Genomic DNA, 23382 nt, shown 5'->3' with positions numbered 1-23382 from the left:
GCTAGGCTAAATAGGCTAAGACAAATTTAACTCTGAAACCAAGAAAGTTAGAAGTAGCAAGAGACTTGGTGATTATAGTCCAAATTTTTAACTTTTGAGATAAGGAAACTGAAGTCAGGAGATAAAAAGTGACTTCCGTAAAATCACAGAGTAAATTAGTGGCAGAGATGTATATAGGCATTCTATGAGGTAACATCCTTTCCTCTATATTATATTTCTTTTAAATAACCCCAGGGAAAATATTTCCACTGAATCAAAAGAACATGTTTTTGCTGTTTGGTTGGTTGTTTTTTTTGTTTTTGTTTGTTTTTTGGGTTTTGGGTTTATATACATATATATATATATATGTGTGTGTGTGTGTGTGTGTGTGTGTGTATATATATATATATATATATATATATATATATATATATATATATATAAGGCATCAGGGAAGAAGGAGTACGATTATGCAGAAGTTAGAGAAGTATAATTGGACAAGTTCTTCAAGAATTTTCTATGCATGGAGTCTCAAATAATTCCGTAGAGCTTTGTTTAAGAAGTAACTGCTTACTCTAGTGTCAAGTTTATTCTCCATATGCTCTTCTCCATTATAGTTGTTTTCCTTTCCTCCCTGTTTGAGAGACAGCAGCGCACTTAAAAAATTAGATGCGTGTCTTTCATATATAATCAGCAGAGCAGCTAGTATGCTTTAAGTGAATTGAAAGCTATGGTGGAAGCTTAAATTATACGTACATCACAAAATCCAGGTATCGGTCAGGTCACCCATTTGCATAAGCATCATCCAAATGAGAAATAATGAAGAGATCTTTGAGGTAGTGGACAAACCACAGACATCAGAATTAAGAATATGAAGCAAAGGAGGTGAAGTAACCCCTCCCCCCGCTCCCACCACCCTCTACTGAAATAGGGAAATAGCCTTAAAAATAGGAAAGTCAAGGTACCAGGGACCTATTGTATGACACTAAGTGTTGGTCGGAAGAAGGAATGCTTGTAGTATGACACAAGTAATCTGTTGAAATGCTGTTTAATCCAGTTTCTGAGAAACGTGTCCTTAATTCAAGACAGAAATTGGGGCCATTGTGGGGGAGAAGACTCTATAATCTTTCAAGGGTATGAGTAGCTTCAGTGAAAATAGAAAATAAGATATAAAACTCTTAGGAAAAATTCAAGGTAGTTGTGATCCACTAGGAGGAGAGGTAGCAATGAGGCCCCCAGAAACAAAGATAGATGTGATTATTTACCTATGTCTTGGGTGTCTATTTTTAAGTGATGAGGCTGGAGTCATAGAAATAGGTCAGAGTATGCTCTTCATACCTCACAAATCTTAACATTTGAAGTACAATTTTAAGCCCAATCAAGGTCTCTCAAACCCATTTGTTCCTTAATAGATATTCTGCTCTACTAACAGTAAAGTCGTTTCATGGCCCCGTTTGCCTGGGAACGGTGACTAGAGAGCAGATTGCTCTGAATGTCATACATGCGAAGCACTTGTGGTGAGCGCAATCATCTCTCCTCTTCACTGAGCTCCTGCCGTAAGTATAAAACAACTATTTAGCTATTATCTATCTATCTATCTATCTATCTATCTATCTATCTATCTATCATCTATCATCATCTTTTTCTATCTCTATCTCTATCTGTATTTACATTTCTAGGGAAAGAGAAGCGATGCACCAAAATGTCACCAATTTATCACAAAGCGGCAAATAGAAGTCTAATTCTGTCATCAGGTGCCCCCAGTGTCTAGAAGATGTGCATTGCTCTATCTGAAGACAACACACAGCCTTGGACAATGGCTTAGTTACAATCGTGGAGGCCATGCTTTCTCTCTGGAGGTGTGAATTTTTATTTTTCTCTCTTAACTTTCAAATACCCCAAAACTCAGATTCAGACTAATTTCTTGTCCTACTGTGTCATTCCTCATGGACCTAAGAGAACAGCCAAAACGAGAGCTGAACACTAATCTTACTGCCAATTTCAGAAAGCAAAATAAACTACAATCAACTTCACATACAAAACACATCAGTATGAGAACAAAAAAAATGAGTGCTATCATTGGTAAAAGTGTAGGTACAAAATAAGTTAATACTGCTGAAGGTTTAATATCAATTCTGAATTCAAGAGCAAAACTGTTCTCAATTTATTCATGGATTACGTTAGCTTAATCCTGGCTAAACAGTGCTTATGGAAAAAATTACTAATTTACCACTGAAACTAATCAAAAAGTTCCTAAGTAACAGTAATCGCCAAAAATGTTCTAATTCTTTGTGTTTCTAAGTAAACGAGTCTCTTCTATTATACTACCATAATCTATCTATGCTTGAATGAGAGCACATTTCTTCCCAGAAGTTTGATGAACTTGAGAATATTGAATTCTAGGTACTCTCAGAACACCGGCAGGGAAAATAAATCAGAGTTAAATTATAATGAAAGTAAAAGTTTACAAAATAATTTTCAATCATTTTATTAAATAATGCTTTCCATTTTCTAGAGTGCTAATGAACTATAAAGAAGATAGATGAAATGCATAGTCATTTTTAATTTTTACCTGATTATAAAATTTTATTAGCAAAGGTTTGTAATTTACACTGTGGATTTGAGAACGTGGTTTACAAAGAGATATATTATTGAACTTTGTATCATCACCTAGAAAAATAATGCCTGGAGGTCATGGGAATGTAGCAGTACTAAAACAATATTTAGAAGGTTAGTAGTATAAAAAATAAATATGGCATCACCTTAAAACTGTATTAACAAAAAGAACAATAGTTTGAAGTTCTTCTTTGAAAAGGTTACACTTCTCTTGGAAAGCGTGGAAAACTTCTTATTGCAGAGGACAAACAGTGGGATAATTTGCATATCAAGGTAATTAAGGCACATTCGTTAGATGCGTTCAAGAAAGATTAGATATGTTCTTGGAAGGAACAGAGTAGGGTCTTTCCTGCTTAATGCAGGTGTTTTAACTCAATAATCAGAGAAAGCCCTTTCAATCTCTTCTCCAGTTGAATGAGGGGAGCAGGATTCGTTATGTAAAAGTTACCTCTATGGAAAGCAATCCTCTCCAAATTAAAGAAAGTAGATCTGGGGAAGTGAAAATATAATCCGTAAAGAAATATGCTTTCTGCCCAGGCATCACCATCTTATTCATGTTAATCTAAAAGGACCTTCAGATTCAGATCTCATTCTAATCATGAAAAGTTCAAATTAGTCATGTAAAGACTGCATGCTATATAATATATGCATTATATTTTCTACATGTTACTTAGAAGCATTTCAGAAATGTGCATAGTTCTTTATTTCAGTTATCATCTTTCATTACAGTGAGGTACCCAGATCATCAGTGGGCAAGAAGGAATTCTAAATAAGAAACTATACATTATTCAGAACCACCTATAGACTGAAATGTGCTTTTGGAGTTCTGCTTTAATCAGAAAGATATCGGTGTCCCAAAATCAGCTTTCATTGGCTAATACAAACCAATTATGACAAGAAGCCTATTTTAAAAAATACTTTTACTATGTTTAAATGCCATTTGAATCCATGAGGAAAATAAAAGCCGAGTGGTATAGGCCCGGTCAATCAAACTGTTCTGCTAAATTAGATCATACCAGATATTCTATCAGCAATCAAGTCTTATTTTAAGTAATTATCAAAAAGTAACTTTCCCTAACTGTCTGGAAATGCTATGGAGCCCAAGCTACATTTTGGTCATGAAGGAATATTTGCAGATGGATAGGAGACAGGAAAAGTCTAACCACCGGCATCACTATGAGATATGCCCTAGCAGCCTATTGGCGAAAGAAAGGAAAACAAAATATTTATGATCCATAAAGGTATCACATGCAAATAAAGCCAATTAGGGGAATATTGGCCGAATCCCAGAAAAGATGATCCTTATGAACATAAAAGAAGGTTGTAAGTGAATGTCGGTCATGGAGTTTAAGAGATTCAGGCTGCAGCCAGTGCTCTGCAAACTCCAGTTACTGGAAAAATTAAATAAAAACAAACATGGCATATCCCATCTCCTTGAAAACATTCTGTATACACAATTTTATTACACTGGGGGAAAAAAACTGAAAAGATACAAGGATCTGATTTTCCTGGAACTGTCAAAATATCAAAGAAATGCACAAAGTCTCTGCACAGAGGTAGCGAAGTACTGGATTTTTATATTTTGGCAGGTGCTCAGTATGCAGCCCACATAATCACATGCTGATGATTGGAGTGTGGTAATCAGCATGCATACCTGATTCCTTCTTGCCCAAGGGGAAAAAGCCAACGATCCCAGAGCACGTTAATGTTTCTACTTGTGATAAAAGTGTTGATAATATGCTAGGTAAGTAAGAAAACTTTTCCAAAAAGTATTTTAGAAAGTTGTATTATATCATTAAGAATAATGATAAAATAACTCAAATTTTCATAAACATCGAAATATTTCCCAGTAGCATATGAGTAATCATTTTGTTTCATTTATATAACCCAGATTTGGGAACTTTTTTCCAAATAAGCATTATTTGAAAAAAATAGCATATTTTTTAATAGCAGGAATGAAACAGTACACATAACAAGGGTGTGAAAATATAAAGGTGATCAATATGTTAACATTCGACAACATTAGTTGTCCATTTCACTATCCACATGATGCAATAAAATATGGTTTTATTTTTTGGTTCAAATTTTAAGTACATTTCTGTCATCAAATTTCTGAAATAGGTTTAAGAAGAGACAGTACTGTATACTAATAAGTTTCACATTTATAGAAAAGGGGAAATTTCCCACAGGGCTTCCTGGAGAATGCTGTTTCATGACACGGGGAGAGATGGACATTTTCACCTTGTCACCAGAAGTCTAGGTTTGAACTTTGCTTAAATAGAATGAATTTCCAAAATCTTAATATGAAGGAGTAGTAACTAAATTTCTTTAAAAATCTAAACCTTGCTAGTTTATGGGTGTTTTTTTTTCCCCCACTGCTCTGTAGACCAATCAGGTACCAAAAGATGTACACAAACTTTGCCTTAGGTATTAGGACTATAAATTAGTTAGGACTAAATGAACTAGTGGGTTTCCCTACACTTTCTAAAGTACAGTCTCGATAAAAGTGAGGAAATAAATTTTATTCAGGTGCTGCCTTCTATCTTAAATGATTAAATCTTACCAGAAACTGTCAACAATTCAAGTTTTTAAAATCTTTTAAAAGACAACACAATTAGAAATCTTCTAAAAGTCTGTCACAACATAAAGCATGACTGAGAAGGATTAAATCCTCACTTAAAATTCCTGGACTATGTTATCATGTAATGAAAACAGCTCCAGTCCCTGAAATGGTACAAAGTCCATACCAGAATTTTTATGACTCCAAGTGAACTACATAAAACTCTCCAGAGTTGATTAGCAACTTCATTGGACTGAAAGCCAGAAAGGCAGAGAGGAGAAATTGTTTGCAAGCAAGAAAGTATTGTTCCCGACAGTTATTTATTAAATATCTCAACATGCCGATTATTATTTTCTTTCAATTACAACAAAGGACATTATTGGCATCTTTTATTTATAGCAGAAAAATTATTTTTCAAACTTTTCTACAAGATAAAACTCACTCGGGAGAATTTAACTAGGTCTCCAAAATAAGGAGTTCTGATATTCTGGGGCTCAAAGTCCAGCAAGGTTATTTCTACTTAAGTGGACTAGTAGTTAAAAGCCAGATGCATAGGATCCCATTATGGCTTCAAACATACATCCGTATAAGCCTGCATGTGAGTGCACACATGTGCAGAACATCCCACCTACGATCTGTTGCCACTTTTGGGATCTTGTAAGAGATACTGTTGATGCCTTGCCCATATCCCCATGACCTACCACAGAAGTCGCCTGCAAATATAGAGTGCCCAAAAAATGTATACACGTTTTAAGAAAGGAAACAACTGTATTAAAATTGTGATACTCAATATATACCGATAACAAAAGATGAATACAAATCATCTTTTGTATTCAAAAGATGATTTGAAAAAAATAGCTTCAAAAGATGATTTGAAAAAATGGATAAACCAGTGGTATCCATTTTTCTGGCACCCCCGGCTGGTATCTCCCTCTTAGGTAAAAAGCTTCTGTTCTCGCATGGGACCATTCTCTGTCCAGGAGCAAGACTACTTCCTACCCTTTCCCTGGTCTCGGCAACTTTATTCTTGACTAAATTCCTACCCACATGTACATTACTTAAAATATACTCTTCACCTTCTGTGTGAATTTTGTCTTCTTCAGAATCTATGGGAACTCTTCCAAGGATAACCTCCCTAACTGTTCACTCTTCCACTTACAATCTGACTCTCACCTGCACTACTGCAACTTTTCCTAACAGGGGTCCCTGTTTCTGGTGTTACCTCCCACAATCCGTTCTCTACATGGAAGCCAATGTGATCTTTTAAAAACATAAATCAGATCATGTTAGTCTCTTGCTGTAAATCTTCCAGTGGCTTCTTCTTGCACTTGAAGTAAAGTCCAAATATCTCACTGTAGCTTGTGATGAACCCTAGCATTTGTCATCTGCCTGCCTCCTTGGTTTTATCTCATACCATTCTCTCCCTCACCCATTCCACTCAAGCGACTCTGTTGCTCAAACATAGCAACCAAAAAGCTTTTGCACTTAACCATATACTCTGTCTAGCTGGGTGTCTTCCCCTCAATTTTCGCATGTTTGGCTCCTTCTCGTTATTCTCAGCTCAACTCAAATGTCACCTCTTCAAAAAGACCTTCCCTGGACTGTTTAAAGTCGATATCATCTCGATCACGTTTCCTTATTTGATTTTCTTCACTGCATTTATTATTCTCTGAAATTCTCACTCTGTGACACTTCTTTATTGTCTGTCACACTACTAGAATTTAAGTTCCATGATAGCAAAAATCTTATCTGTCTTATTCACAAGAAAGTCTCTGTTCCTGGAACTTAGTCGACACTATATGCTCAAGTAATCTTTATCAGGAAATTACAACACAATACCATATGCTGGTCACTAACCAATACCACAAAATGTTCCTCCATGCTTGTTAACTCTATAAAGAATAATACACTACACATTTTCTTCCATGAAAAATTATGTGAACTTATTCCTGCCTAACGAATCAATTCTAATGGGAACAAAAACATATTGCAGGGGACAGTGGCAATATTCCTCTGCTAAAGAGGTTTCATTATGGCACCATAATGAAAATAGTAGTGATTGTACATAGTGAACAAGGACAGTGAATTCTTATTTACACTAACTTTTTAGCCTTTAAATGGATCTTGCCAATTAACACAGCATACTAAATTTAAAAGTGAACATTTCGGTGTCCATAATATAATTATAATTAAAATCAGAGTCGAAAACTTGGTTATCTCAAATTGGCCTTTGAATGCCAATCTCTAAAATTTCTATTCTCCTACTTTGTTTATGCCACAATGAATTATTTTCCTTGTTTGAAACTGTGTGGTCTCATATTTGGTTGAAGTACCACCTCAAAATAATTAATCAGAATTTTCACATGGAAAGGTTTTTTGTTTTTTTTCCTAATCAGGAAGTGGGGATTAGCAGAACTTCTCTACTTTGTCTTTGCCCTCTCTTACACAAAAACTCCTCTGTGGTCTTGATAGTTCAAAGTAAAACCCTTCCTGAACCCAGTAGATAAGAAACTTTTAGTGCCTGTTTCTAACTGTTTGTGAAGGCCATCACAGAAAATAAATAACAATGGAAACTGAATAAGTGCTGATAGAATTTTTGTTGTTTTTTTTTAGACTTTCTTAAATTTATTTCTCCACAACTATTTTATGGAGTTCAATTACAGTAAGTAATGGATATGATCCATTGAGGAGAACTCCAAGTTTCACTTAACTTCATAAGAAACCTTTTGGACTTCAAATTTATTTGAAAGTAGAATAAGGTAAAATATTTATTAAATTTACTTTAGTCACAGTCCCCCACCTCAACACACACACACACACATACACACACACACACACACACACACACACACACTATGTAGGTTTCCAGGATGGCCCAGAAACCTAAAATCCTTCTATTGTTTTTCTTTCTTGTAAAGAAAAATTATTTGGTGATATGATACTTGCAATATAAGTCATTACAGGTCTGATTGTTACAGTTGTTATACAGTAATGAATCTATCCAATGAAAAGGGAGCACACAGGGAATTTCCAAATGCAGCTGCTATTTCCCATTTGTTAAATCCTTTTATTGTACCATATAAGTACACAGCTGGGAAATACTATAGAGTGGGAGTTAAAACAAAATATTTTGTCTTCCAGATATTCAGAATACACAAAAGGTCCAGTGGAAAGCGATGTTTGATATCAAAAGAGAGTGAAAGTTTGAAAACATTTTCAGAAGGAATGATTTGTTTTAGACTAATATATCACACATTTGTAAATGTAAACTATTTTATACTACCATAAATCCCATTTAATATAAATTTGGTAAGCAAATTATTAATATCTATTTTTTGACAAAATTTTAGATCATATAACTTGAAGAATAACTCACTAAAGCAATTTAGCACTTGCCAAGATACATACAAAATTTTACTAATAAAAATAAGCAAAGTGTTCTCTAAAGAAGTAAAATTTGAACTGTATTATTTCTCCCTCGATCTATATTTTCCAGTTTAGTTATTTTTATCTGTCCATGACTGTATTTGGCATAAAAGCAAAAATGTATCTTGAACCCATCCCTTCTCTCCATCCTGTTGGATTCCATACTATTCCAGCCACTATCATCTCTTAGCTGGACTTCTGAAATAGCTTCCCACCAGGTCTTCCTCCTTTCACTGTTTCCCTTCCATCCACGCATGTTATAGCAAGAATTACCTGTTTGAAATATTCTTAAACCCTTCAGTGCTTTTCCATTGCACTTAGAATCAAATCTCACTTCCATAATGTTATCTACATGGTCTGGTTGGATATAGCCTCTACCAATTTTTCCAACCATATCTGATGCTACATTGCATCCTCACTCATTACACTCCAGCCACAAAGACTATCTTGAATTCCCTGAAACTCAGCTATATTTTTCTAACCTTAAATATATCATTCCCTCTGCTATTTTTACTCTTTCCTCTATTCTTTGCCAGGCTAGTTCCTATCACCCTTAGGTCAGAGGGGGCATTCCTATCTATCCATTCGAAATTAGGTTTACCCCATTATGTTCTCACATAGCATTCTGTTCTTTTTCTTCCTAACACATATCACAATTTTAACACACATCACAATTATGTATTTATGTATGTATTTTTATTTAATTTCTATTCCCTCTCCTAGATATAAACTCCATGAAGGCATCATCATGCATGTTTTTTCACCACTCTACAGCCAGCACTAGTAGAATGCTGCACCCAGAGAAGGTACTACATTAATATTTGTTGAAATAAAAATAAAACATAGCCTTAATATCTTGCCAAAAATCCAGTGACAATGACTGGATATCTATTGCATCCATGGTATCTTGGAAGTGTGAGCAGAAAATGAACCACTCAAGTTCAGTCAGAGAAACAAACTTTTCCATTGCTCTGTGTGTCTGTTTTTCTGCCAATACCATACTGTTTTGATTATTGTTGCTCAGACACTGTTGGTGGGAATGCAGATTGGTGTAGCCATTATGGAAGGCAATGTGGAGATTCCTCAAAAAATTAAGAATAGAATGACCATATGACCCAGCAATCCCTCTCTTGGGTCTCTACCCAAAAAATCTGAAAACATTTATCCGTAAAGATATATGTGTTCCGATGTTCATTGCAGCTTTATTTATGGTGGCCAAGACATAGAAATAACCAGTGTCCTTTGATAGATGATTGGATAAAGAAGTTGTCGTATATATATATACAATGAAATATTACTCTGCGATAAGAAAATAGTGCCATTTGTGACAACATGGATGGATCATGAGATTATAATGCTAAGCGAAATAAGTCAGACAGAAAGAGTTGAGAAACATGATTTCACTGATATGTGGTATATAAAACTAAAAACAACAAAGGAACAAGACAAACAAATGAAGAAACAAAAACTCAAAGACACAGACAACAGTTACTGGTTATCAAAGAGTTAGGGTGCAGTGGGGGGTGGTAGATGAGGGTAAAGGGATCAAATATATGGTGATGGAAGGAGAACTGACTCTGGGTGGTGAACACACAATGTGATATGCAGATGATGTATTACAGAATTGTACACCTGAAACCTATGTAACTTTACTAACAATTGTCAATGCAATAAACTTTAATTTAAAAAAAAAAGAAAAAAGAAAAACAAACTTTTAGTCTTGCTTTATTATAACTTCTCTCTTCCCTCTATTCAAGGAAAATAAATCAGTGGATTTAATTGTATACTGATGATACCCTTTGAATCTAAAGTTAGTCTAGAAAAGTCTTATTTTTCTTCCAATCCCCTACATCTCACCTACTGCTCCAGAGCACTAGTTATGTCTGCAAAATCATCTGAAAAAGAAAAGTGTATGTATCCATCAATTATGAAATCAAGTCTTTGAATTGGTTTTGAAACATTAAGCATAGAGCAGGAATTTAAATATGTTATTAGTAGTAGTAAAGGCATTTAAAATATTACTTTATTTATTACAAAATAAAACTTTGCTTAATTGCCCACTTAAAATATTTTTCATTAACTTAACCAAAAGTTAATACTAAATATAAAACACAATTTAAAATTCCTAAGCAAATAAAATATGCTTGGGTTTTTTGGTCACTTCTAGACAGTAAAAAATTGAATATTTTGGCTTAAACTAGACACTGTCACTTGCAATGGTTTCTGTTTTGATGATTAAAGGTGGAATTTAACATGGGAAAGCTGGCTAATACACTGCATGTGTTTGATGTTGTTGTTTCTACCGTTAGGCGAAACGCCTGTAGTCTGATTAAATGATACTTGAGAGCTTTGCATGTCCTTTTGAAATTAATATATGGGCACATAAGTGAGAAAAACATTATTATAAATCAAGAATAACCATTAAAAATGATAAATACCCACCTTCCCTCACTGAAGATGTATTCACTATATGACCTCATTCACAGACATGTTTGCTCAATACAAGTTTTCAATATTAATATACAGTCACACTTTACTTGATCATACCTATTCTGTGCTATTATCAAGTTCACCACCTTAAATTCAGAGACTGAAAGAATAAGATAACGAAATCCCCTCCAAAATCAAATTAAATATCTTCTGGCAAGGTGACCTAATCATGGGCAAAACCAAAATCACAAACCATTTTCCAGTTTTTCTAAGTGACTAGTATATTAATAATACATATACATATATGGTGGTTGTTTCATGACCTGAACACAAATAACTCTAATGCTAGGCCTTTTGAGTTTTCTTTAAAACACCTCTTTGTGATGAGGCCATACTAACGGACACACTCAGTGACACCGGCCAGACTGTGAAAGCTCACTCACCATTCTTTGCTGAGACGACAGAACGCTGTCCCAGTCGGCATCTTGTTGAATGGTATTGACAAGTGTGGGTAGCTCCTCAGAATGAGGTTTGTTGTGCATTATGGGGTGCAGAGGCAGATGGGAGGCCACATGTTGATCGCTGCACTCTTCCTTTTCCCTTGAGGTCAAATCTTGGGTCATCGCTTCCTCTCCATCAGCTGCACAGGCAAATGGAGAGGTGGCTTGCTTGGAAGACATTCTTCTGCAGAAGAAGGAAACAGCAGGGATTAAAAAGGGCTGACAACGACCCAAAAACATAAAATAAAATAAACCATCCCTTACATTTGACTAATTTGGGAAAAAAGGTAAACTCTCTAACTTCAGAGATGTTTATGATCTAAACCACTGAAAAAGGACTCTTATTTCCCCTTTGCTTTTAACTCAGCAAAACTCTTCCCAGTAATGGCTGCCTACTTTCCCTCTTCCCAATCCACACATGAAGTTTCTATGGAATACATTTTCGTGATGTGTGTTTTTCTTCCCAGTTCTCCCAACTAGATTATAAGCTTCTTGAGAGTAATTTGGTTGGTGGCTAACAATGAAAAAAAAAATGAGTGACTGAACTGGCAGATGAGTCAGTTTGGAGGATGATTTGTAAGTACAAACATCCAAATTTTGCTATGCTTATGTAGGAACAAAAGGAGTCTATCTAAGAAAATATAATCAGGAGACTAAGTAATCTATGATGGAAGTTCTAACCAAATTTGGTCCTGACATCTTAGTTTACCCCTTGTATTATTTATGAGTGCTAGGCCTAACAGTTTAGTGTCAACGTGATCCTTTACTAAAGACCTTCAAGCTGTGTCAACTGCTGTAATTTAACTTTTAAGTGACATATTGATTGAGTGGCTGATGATTTTAGATTAGTCTGAAGGCAGTTTTATAACATTTGAAGAAGTATATGAAATAACTATACCTCTATTTCATATTAGGAAGTACACACAAGATTCAAAGCATTTACTATAAAAATAGTACAATTCCTACACTACATAATAGTTTTAAAACTCTTACAACAATTACTGAACATTCATCTATGTACCCACAAGTAAACATCAACTACATTCAGCACAAGATCTCCATTTTGTGCTTTCATATGGAATCAGAAAATCGGGAGTATTAAACAGAATTTCAAAACTCATATACTATCACTTTATCAAGATGATTTTCTCCATAAAGAAAACATTCCAGTAAAATATTTAGAAATAAAACCACCAAACATTTCAACTTAAAAGAAGAGGCAATTGAGTATTTTTTCTAAAACTTTATGTCATTTTTGGTTTATAGCATCTTTAGCTCTAAAACTGCTGTGTAACGAAAGGAATAAAATCTCCACCTTAATTGCTCTTTAACATTAATTGATTTCATACCATTTTTTAAAAAATGCACAAATCAGTTAACATAGGAAACCACATGAGCATTTTTCAAATTAGCAAATCATTAACTTGCTAGTACTGTTTCTACAGACAAATAAATACTGATTAAAGGGTCTAGAAATCTGAGATTAACAGTTAAATTTACAAATCTGTCACATGCTTTCATGAATATTGCAGTGAAGGAAATATCAAGTGCAAAGAAAAATAATTAAGTTAATTCCAATTTAAACAGTAGTTTTTATGTAGCAACCCATGTTTCACATAGGATTTAACAGCTAATGCTAAATTTCTCATAATTAATGAGGGGGCTCAGATTTAGTATCCTAGAGTGAAAAAAATTAATATAAGACCAGCTAATCTAATTATGCACAATTCTAAATAAAAGTATTATAGGCTTTTGAAGTGCTCTGAAACATATTAAAATGCTGATACCTACTTATAACAATCATTCTACAAATAATAAAAAATTCGTCTATTAGGCTTGATACTAGAAAATAAAATGGGGGAAAGGAAGTACAGAAGAATGTCTATATTTTCTTTAAATAGAAAGAGATAACATGTTCCAAAGAGCACTATATCAAAGAAGCAGAACAGTATATTCTTGACCAATTTGTATCAGTACTAACAAATGGACAAACGTATACACACCTAGGGAAAACGATACCAAAGGATGTTTCTTTGTGTACAGGAATCACTCTAGAGCTTACTTCACTGGCCTCATAAATACTATAGTAAAACCAAGCAAATTATAACTGTTCTGCAAGTTTATCAAGAGCTTGCCATAAACAGCAAGAATGTTTTCATAGTTCAGATAATGACAGTACCAATAATGTAATCATTCACATTAAACACAAAAGAGTGAATTTAACTGCTGCTTTTTAAAACAGCTAAATACAATTGAAAGTCGTAATCCAAAACTCAGAGAGCCTTTAGCTCCCCAACAAACATCCTCTTATTATAAAGTGACTTGGCTCCTTCTAATAGCAATATCTGTGATTGTTGCTTTAGTATAAATTAATCATGACACAAAACGCAAAAGTCTCTTAAGAATAATTTCAACTATAAACTGCATCAATGAACAATAGTGCACAATCCTAATTAAACACAACCATGCAGCTGTAAAAATAGACTAAATCTGTCCAAAGCTATGAGTTGAGTTTAAAGGCTGGTTTGTTAGAGTGTTTTCTTAAGGAAGGCTGGGCCCTCAGTCTTAATCAGCCAATAAATTATTTCCTGCAATTACATTAAATAGAAAATTATCTTCAAATGGGGAGTGTTAATTGAAAATCAAAATTCAGGGGGAAGTTTAGAAATTACACGCTGAATACAATTAGTGAGGAAAGGCTTCACCTCTACTTCATCAACAGTCTTCTGGTGATTCCTCCAGTGACCATTCAGGAAAGCTACCTATTTATAACTTCATACAATTTGTCTTTTATTTTGCACCTACAAAAATCAAGGTTGCAAATAAAAGATAGGCTGCCAAAAAAAAAAAAAAAAAGCAAGATTAAATCTGACTGTCCATCCTCAGTTCACACCATCATTGGGGAAACATTGGGGAAAAGGAGAGGCGGGAGGTAGGACAATAATGGTTAATAATCATGAACATCATACTCAAAATTGAAAATCCCTGGCTTTAGCAAAAGAATTAATACTTTTTTGTTCCAAAAATAGTTTTCTATATTACATTTTACTTAAGTTTTTTGTGTTTACTATAGTTCTCAAATATGTTGTTAGCAGAGATGAAAGTGATTTTGTTCTTTCAGCTAAATATGGTTCCCTTCGGGGCATTTCCTTCAGATAAAATTGCTGAAATTGTTTCAGGTTTGTTTTTCATTGTTGGTTTTGTTGTTGTTTTTATTTTGGGTGATGGTTTTGTTGTATTTTTTAAAGGAAAGTGTACACAATTTCTTTTTAATGCACAGTTTATTAAATAAGTCTTAGATTTACTTTGTATTAGATTCGATTTACTGATTATTTTTTGCACAATTACTTCATTAAAGAATCCTCCAATTTACTGATTACATCCTCATTCATTTCATTTCTTTATTTTTAGCTTTCCCTTCTAAAACATTTTACTAGACCAACTAAACAGTATTCTAGAAGCTGCAAAGATACTTGACTTTGGTAATGCCTTTACTATAACCGTTACACCATGGCTACCCGCTTTTAGAAACTCATAAATCAAATATACACTGGTTTTAATGTTTTATAATGGCACATGGAATGCTTACTTTTATTTTAATGGTCATATCAGTCATTTTCCATTACAAAAACTTTCACCCCCCGTGTATTAGAACAGTATCTTACTTTAGCTGCTGCCATATATAACTAAAGAAGCAAAAGAATCAAAATCCTTGTGAAAATGGTCAATTTCTATGTGACTTGACTTTGTTTTATTTTTGCACTATTATAACTTAAAAATCATTCCAATGAATTGTTTTTTAATTTGTATTTTTTTAAAAAATCTCCCTAGTTATACCCCCTGAAAACAGGAGCTTATAATGGAAGTGCTGACACAACCCTAACGAAAGCAGCGCAAATGTTGCCGCTATAATACACAAAATCAAGTTCTATTATTCTAAACTATCCTCGCTCATGGGATTTTTCTTTACTGTGCTCCCAGCCAAACTGCTGAAGCATGAAAAATTTAAATGCAATCAAATGCGCCCAATTCTACTTTACTAGAACAAGTGTCTACAGTGGTACAATCTTAAAAGGAGATGCAACAGATTTGTTTGGTGTTTTTTTTTTAACTGTTTATTTATAATACAGTGCATTGGAGATAAAATAAAAGAGGAAATTACACTCACATGGTACCAGTGTATTGACTACACAGAGTACATTATAATCAGAGAGAAAAACTACATTGTCAACTTATCACATTGGTTAAACAAGATGGTTTTCTGGGGCATAGCTATTATCAAGTAAAACCTCGGAAGAGAATTACATATCTTTGGGACACATAAAACTAAATTCCCATCATGTGTTCCCTGAGTTTGAAATGTCTCTGCCCAGCAGATCAAGTGAATTCCCAGCATGCCAGGCCATTGGAAAGAACTTGAGGGCTTAGGAGTTGGGGGAATGAGATTGTCAGAGATAAAGTCTCCTTTAATTGACAATGTTTTCTAGGAAGTCAGTAAGAGTGCCTCTGCCTCTAGAAAGAGGATAATTATTTTACTCCAAAAACCCAGCATAAAATCTGAATGTTTAGGCCATTACAAACCTACTCAGGCAGTAAATTTACTTTATGTCCTTTAAGAAGAAATAAAGATTAGCTGGTCCAAGACTTTATAAAAAGGTGAGGGGCGGATATCTACACATGAAGTCCTCTACCTCAGAAAATATAGTTTCTAAAACTTTAAACCTTTCTTATTTGATGTGTTTGGTTTTTTTTATTAAAAATGGTTATTTATATATGTTTAAAAGTTAGGATTATTTTAAAACAAGTTTCTCACAAGGCATAACCACTCAAAAATTACTTTTTTTTTTCTTTACTATTGTTGGAAAGAATCCATCTCTCAACTATCGTTTGGGACTTCCGTAACGATCCAAAGGAGCCACTGAATTTATTAGAACAATATTTTTAATCTGATTTTTTAAAAATGTTTTCATTACTTCTAAGATTATTATCAAATGGTATTCACTTTTTGGGTGTGTTACATTTATTCAAAAGGAGCCCTGTTTTGAACATAAAGCGACATTTTAATAGTTAGTTTACTTAAAGAAAAAATTAAAAATGCAGGCCAACGTTCAATTTATTTTTGCAACTGAGCCCCAGGCTACCAAGGTCGCCTTATTGCAGTCAGATAATTCACTGTTAATTTAATGCTGCAGTTGATCTGATACTGAGAAATAAACAACTAATTTTCCAAAAATATAACACAGTGCCTCTCATTTTAAGGAGCATGAGTAACAGATACGTTCAGCTGCCAAAATGCACAATACCCAGGAACACCTACCTACAAAGGACATCAGTCCACCCAGCCTAGGGCAAAGAATGATTTAAACACCTTCCTGTGCCTCTAATCCCCTCGGTTAAGGATATGGGGGGAGGCCGGGGGGAGGGACCGTGATTCCAGACATTAAAATGAAGACACCCCTGTCAAACTTCTCCTGCTTCGTTCGGATAAAGCCTGTGGGTCCTTGTATTGTTTTATCCAGCAGTCTCTCCTCTCCCTCCTCAAACTTCCCTAAGCTCCGGCCAAGTTTTTCTCTCTCTCGCATCTGTTTCATAAGCAAATGACAAAATTTAGTGACAAAGAAGGTAACTGCTTTCAGAGCGACCTTGGAGAGTTAAAAACCAATCTTTGAAAGTTCGTATGTAGTGGCTCTTTCAGAACATATATGGTAACATATGCAGATCTAATGTCTGTTAGAAGAAAACTCACTGAGCTGAGATAGCTGTCACATCAATAGAGACGAGGCAAGTGAAATATGCTGGAAGCCCTTGAAGTATGTCTAAGAAGTGGCTTAAATTAATGAATTTTGACGTAGCTAAGGCGTCTACTTTTTCACACCAAAGCACCAAAATTGTCTCCAAAGGCCTTCTGAGGTTCTTACAAAACAGGGACTACCTGGAACAGATTCTTCTCAAGTCATCAAAGTTTGTGTTTCTACAGTTTATATTTAGCTGACAATATTGCTGTCACTTTATATAGCTTAACACTGTTCTTTGGACTAGAGCTCATATGTCTTGGAATGCTTTGACTCATGAATTGTTTCTCCTGATAATGTTACATCACGTAACCACCTCTGTCTAATTGGTTAGTATCTGCTGGAAGAGGCAGGCAACGAGCCTAACGACGGGCCTGCCTGCCTGACTGCCTATGGAAAACCTATAATTATTACATGTGTCCCTGAGTATCCAGTTTCTTCCCAGGATCAAAACAACTTGCCTTCATGTAACCTCTCCCTATACGCTTGGTCTCATAGAAACAATATTGAATTTTTCTCACAGATTATCTACCAGTAACGTGTTGGGAATCTTTGCTTTGGAAAGCCAGGTCCAAAACACATAAATAAAATCAGTCACTTAACAATAAGGGCAACACCAAACAATAGCTACTATAAATATACACTAACTTAGAGGATTTTAATCAAGCACAATGACTACAGCTCAACTGAAAGAACTCAATGTGGCTTGAGTGAAAGAAAGCTGTCTAAAACAAGAGAATGTATTTATATATGTACACTTTGAGTCTCCTCTTCACATGGAATGAGAACCATAATTGTTAAAGTGAATACCAAACATGTCTTTGTCAGCTTGAAATCAACCCACTACTGTGGAAGCCCAATTATAGGATATCTTATCCAATTATTAATAAAAATTATAAACCAGAGCAATAACTTCTCAGAGAGAAAAGGTAGGAAGTTGTCACTGTATACTTTTCCATTACTACCGTTTTTTTTCACTTTTTAGTATTGCCAGAAAAAAAAAAAGAAAATTGATACTATATAGAATGTTTCAAAAAATAAAGGCTCACACATGGTGACAGTGAACAAAATTATATAAAGAAGCTAAGATCTGAGGTTCTCCTTTAGCTAAATAAAGCAATCCAGCAATGTCTCTCTTTCATGTAATGAAATAGGGTATAAATTTCAGGTTGCTATCAAATAGGAGGAGGAAGGGGAAGAAGGGAGAGAAGGGGGAGAGGCCAGGGGAAGTGAAGGGGGAGAGGCCAGGGGAGGGGCCGAAGGGAAAGGGGAGGAGAGAAACAACTGTGGCTTTGCAGTTCATTTTCAGTTTGTCTACTTAATGAAAACCTCATTGTACAACCCTGAAAACCATTTCCAGCAGGCAAAGTATTTCTGATTCAGCAGAGGTTACACAAGCATCAAAGCAGTTAAATATAGGTGCCAAGCCGCATTGCCAGGAGCTCTTAGTACTGTGAGTTAGTGTTACCTGACAGCTTAGTGAATATAAAATTACTTGTTTCTCCAATTGAAGACAATCAAATTGTCACCTTCCATTGTAATAATGCACAACTAGTGATCAGCAAAGTGCAAACATAATTACCATGAAGAAAACAAAAAATCAAATCTAAATCTCTCCACAGAGTAAACACATCTATCTGGCTTCCCCCAAAAAGGAGTGCATTTTAATCCCGAATGCTATGATGCAATGTTTATGTTATTTAACAGTAAGATTTATTAGTCTTACATTAAATTAAAATGAAAAACAACAAGAAAGACCAATTCATAAAAAGTGAATACAAATACCAATAAGAGCACTACAACTTTCCAGACAGGGTACAAGCCCTGCAAATTATATCCCTGCCATTTGGCCCGATAATGTTAAGTGTGTGTCAGCAGTACATCCATTATAAAAACCACGCTTTCAGAGATTTCTTTCTAGACTGGGAACCTTTCTGAAGGTTGAAAATACAGGTAGGATTCCACCTCAAAAGCTTTTGTCTTAATTTTTCCTTAAAAGAAAAGCATTATTCTGCATTTTTGTCTTCTAAAGTAGCTTGTATTTTCAAGGTTGAAAATTCACCTCACAAAATTGATTTAGTATCTCGACCCAAGTTTAGGAAAATAACCAAGCCTAGGGTACATGTCCACGAGTATTGAGACACTCCGCATCTGGAATTCTTGTCCAAATTTGGTGGCCAGATTGGCCGACTATCAAAGTGATTTCAGTAACCCAAAGCTGGGTTAGTATTAAAGCACTGAAAATTTGACATGGTTCTCCAACACCCTGAAGATTCCGAAGACATAAATATAGATGTTGCTCCAAACAAATTGCTTTTAGTAAAGTGATTTTATATGTAACTCAAAATTTAAAGCATTCAGATTTACATCACTTCTTCCAATATAGCAAAAACTATCTTTCCTAGTCTCAAAACACTCATAACATAAGAGTTTTCTTCTTTCATCAATAACGTCTTTTTATCAGAAAAGTATATCATACTTATAGTTAATGCCTGATATTCCATTTTTACCTGATATCTCTGTTCTAAACAAGATCATTTATAATCCTCTAACAACAATAAAAAAAAAATGGATCAGGTAAGGGAGGGGGGAAGAACTGCACAGAGTGAAAGTAGAAGGAATTAGGAACCATCAGCAACATCAGATTCCCTGAGCTTGAATCTTTGCCTATAAATTCACACATTTGCAATTGGATATATCATTCCTAAGAATCCTTTATAAATCTGAATTGGCCAATCAATCTTACATTGCAGTTCTATGCCTCCATTTTACTAGGGAAAGGTGATTTTTTTGAAGACAAGGTTAGATGAAGACACTGGGTTGAGTTCGTGGTTAAAGCAGAAGCGGAATTAGGATGGGAGAAACAGGAAGAAGGGAAAATCCAATCTAGTTGGAAGCCTTGTGGCAATTTGAGATAAATTTCATATCATTAAGAGAAGTCTGGATATGAGAAATACAACTGTTTTAGGAAAAGATCTTTTTCCTTCATCTTGACAACTTTCAAGTAACATAATAAAGTTTTATTTCAAGAGATCCTACTTATAAGCTTAACACAATACAAACCTCCCAGTAAAGGGGATGTGATCAGTGGTTTTTTAACTTCGATGATGGGTAACTTAATACACTCCTAAATTTATGCCCCTACAAAATGTTCCTTACAATATAGTAATAATAAAAAGTGTCAGCAAGAGGGTAAAAAAAGGAAACCTGTTGTCAAAAAATGTCTTCCAGACCCAGGGATATAGTGCCATAAGCTTATAGTAAGTGGAAGAAAAATATAAAACATTAAAAGGTTTTGTGTTACATATAAAAAAGAAGCTTATTCTATATATTCCATGAGGATAGGGATCATATCTGCCTTGTTCATTCCTGGATCCTCCAGTCCCAGTATAGGCCACAACACATTGCAGACAATCAATAATATTGGAAAGAGAAAAGAAAAATCAGAGAGAAGAGATGAGCAAATAGTTGAGTTTGTTTTAAAGTTAAGGTGAATAGATAATCACAGAAAATACCACTGACATGGTAATGCTACCAACCTAAACATTATTCTTTCTATATTATTCTTTCTACCAAACATCTCATTCCCTAACATCTAAACCATATGATTTTTACATCTATATCCCCAGCACTGAGCTCTCTCTCATTTCCCTGAAATACAACAATCCTCAAATGACTGCTAGATATTTATACCAAGATGTACTCTACTATGTCATATTCAACAAAGTTAAAATTAGATTCATCGTTATTTTCCTCAGCACCCTCCCTCATTCATTCACACCCAGAAGAGCACCCTCCTCAGAATCACCAAAGTGTAAAACATCAACCTTGTATCCATCTCCTCTTTTTAATCTTGCTTCTCATGGCCAGCCTGTCTTTAAGCTCCATCAACTCTTCCTTAATAATGTTCCTCAAGCTTGTACCTTCTTACCTTACTCACAATCACCCTAGTACAAGGCTTTATTACACTTCATACCTAGACTCTTGCAACAGACTCTAAACTGGTTTCCCTCATTTCAGTATCTGGCCCCTCGAATCAATCTCACTGCCACTCCCTTTATCGAGCCGCTCTTGATCAAGAAAAATCAGTGGCTCTCCTCTGATGGTGGAAAAAGTCCAAACTCCTGCTCTGGCATTCACGACCCTCCATCCAGATCCAACCAATCTTTCTCAACTTATCTTCTGATCGTCTACACTTTAACCTTCTACTCTAACTAGACCGATACACTCAGACCTCATTTATTGCTGCCTCCCAGCCTTTGCTCTGTCTGTCTCTCTCTGCTCCCTTCACGTTGCTTTCTTATCACTAAGAAACCAACAAAGACTATCCCAGGGAACTAAGATCCACGCCTCTTTTAATCACTTGTAATAAGCGCTCTGAAAATTTAGTTTTTATATTACTCATTCAACACTTAATGCCTATTTTTTAAGTGTATGATACCATTAAATTTTGTAAGTAATCCCAACCAGAGTACAAATTTTTCAAGGACAAGAACAAAATCTTAGGCTTTGCTGTATTCCCACAGGTCCTAGAACAATATTTTGCACAAAGAAAACAATAAATATTGGCCCAATTATTTAAACAGTATTAAATGAACAGGCAGAAATAAATGTAGGGTATTATACTGAACCAGAGGATCTAAAGTAAATCTGCACATCATTTGGTTTTCCAGGACTATCTCTTCTTCTCCCACCTCTTGGCCAATTACATTCATTTCATAATTTAAAAGTTCTACATATTCTACGGCCAAAAAAAAAAAATCATCAATCTTTATTGTTATAAACATTTAAAAGATGGATAGATGAATGAACAGACAGGTGAATGGATGGATATAGATGGATGTATGGATGGATAAATGTTGGAGAGACGGTAGAAAAAAACACATAAATAGTAGAAAGTACCAGTTCCTACGCTGAGCACAGATGCATGTGTTATTTCATTTAGTTCGAAAACAACTCTAGGTGTTAGATAGTATTATTAGCCCTGTTTTACAGATAAGAAAACCATGGAAATAATTATTTGAAAGACAAAATTAAAACTTGCCTAAGGTCATATCTAGTAAATACAGAAGGAAGAATTTAAATTCAGGTGGTCTAACTCCAGGGACGATGCTATTTGAACTAATGGCAACTGATAGTAGGTCTAAATTAAATAGATTATTAACTATTTTCAATTATCATCTGAATTTTACTTTACTAATTTATACACATCCTGTATAATTTTATTTTTAATATTCCAGTTAGTCTAGATAGATACTCATTTACTCCAAGCTAGTCAAAAGATTTGCTAGCTTTACTTTTTCCTTCCTTTCTACTTTTAGGGTTGGAGGTATTTAATTACTGGTTAACAACTATAAAGACAGGAGAGGGGAGCAGAGGGAGAGGGGGAGAGAGAGAGAGAGAGAGAGACAGAGACAGAGACAGAGACAGAGAGAGAGACAGAGAGAGAGAGAGAGAAGAGCGGGTAATCCTTTAAACCAACTCATTTGACAGTGTAACAACAAAATTGGTTACAGAAGTAAAGCTATTGGCAGACAGGCCCCAGGGGTTCACTATAGTTTTTATACAGTAAATTCTATAACAAATATTTGTTGGTTGTTAACTATCCATGCTTTCCCTAGCAAATTCTTTCTGGTTAGCCTAAATGATCAACATTTAACTATATTCTTACACAGACAATTGTGAGATAAGATAAGAATGTCACTGCCTGTTCATTTCAAGGTCCAGAGAAGTATGAGATCCATTTCTACCTCCCAGCTCTTACCAGAGAAGCCACAAAAGAAGCCTCAGATACAACTGAAGCTGTTTCACTACAAAAGTCAGTGTTGAGGACAGCCTTGAGGGAAAACAAGAAGAGGTACTTGAGCAGTATATATTTAACACACCACCCATCTAGAGTTCATTTCAGGAAATGCAGAGTAATTTAGATGTCCTCTTAAAATCTGACTACCATGTAACATTACCCTGACTTCTGGGGAAAAAAAAACAAAACAGAAAAGACTCATAGGCAAGGGCATGCATGCATTTTCTTAAATTGTCTGTGAAAGATAAAGAAAGGTTTTCACCACGGAGCCAAAAT

At 34.9% G+C, this 23382-nt stretch overlaps 1 protein-coding gene across 9 annotated transcripts in view; it reads right to left on the bottom strand.

The window, feature by feature from the left end:
- Window positions 1-23382, bottom strand: part of SOX6 (SRY-box transcription factor 6) — a 596148-nt gene that overhangs the window by 343633 nt on the left and 229133 nt on the right. For all 9 annotated transcript variants that reach the window (XM_033119777.1, XM_033119776.1, XM_033119779.1 and 6 more), the window contains one exon: window positions 11455-11695. In XM_033119777.1, coding sequence (XP_032975668.1) covers window positions 11455-11691 — 237 coding nt within the window. In that variant the 5' untranslated portion in view covers window positions 11692-11695. The remainder of the gene's footprint in view (window positions 1-11454; window positions 11696-23382) is intronic.

This window comes from Rhinolophus ferrumequinum, chromosome 11 (assembly GCF_004115265.2).
Source record: "Rhinolophus ferrumequinum isolate MPI-CBG mRhiFer1 chromosome 11, mRhiFer1_v1.p, whole genome shotgun sequence".
Classification (NCBI taxonomy): Eukaryota; Metazoa; Chordata; class Mammalia; order Chiroptera; family Rhinolophidae; genus Rhinolophus; species Rhinolophus ferrumequinum.
Note: the sequence above shows the minus strand (reverse complement) of the source record. Positions and strands in the feature narration are given on the sequence as shown.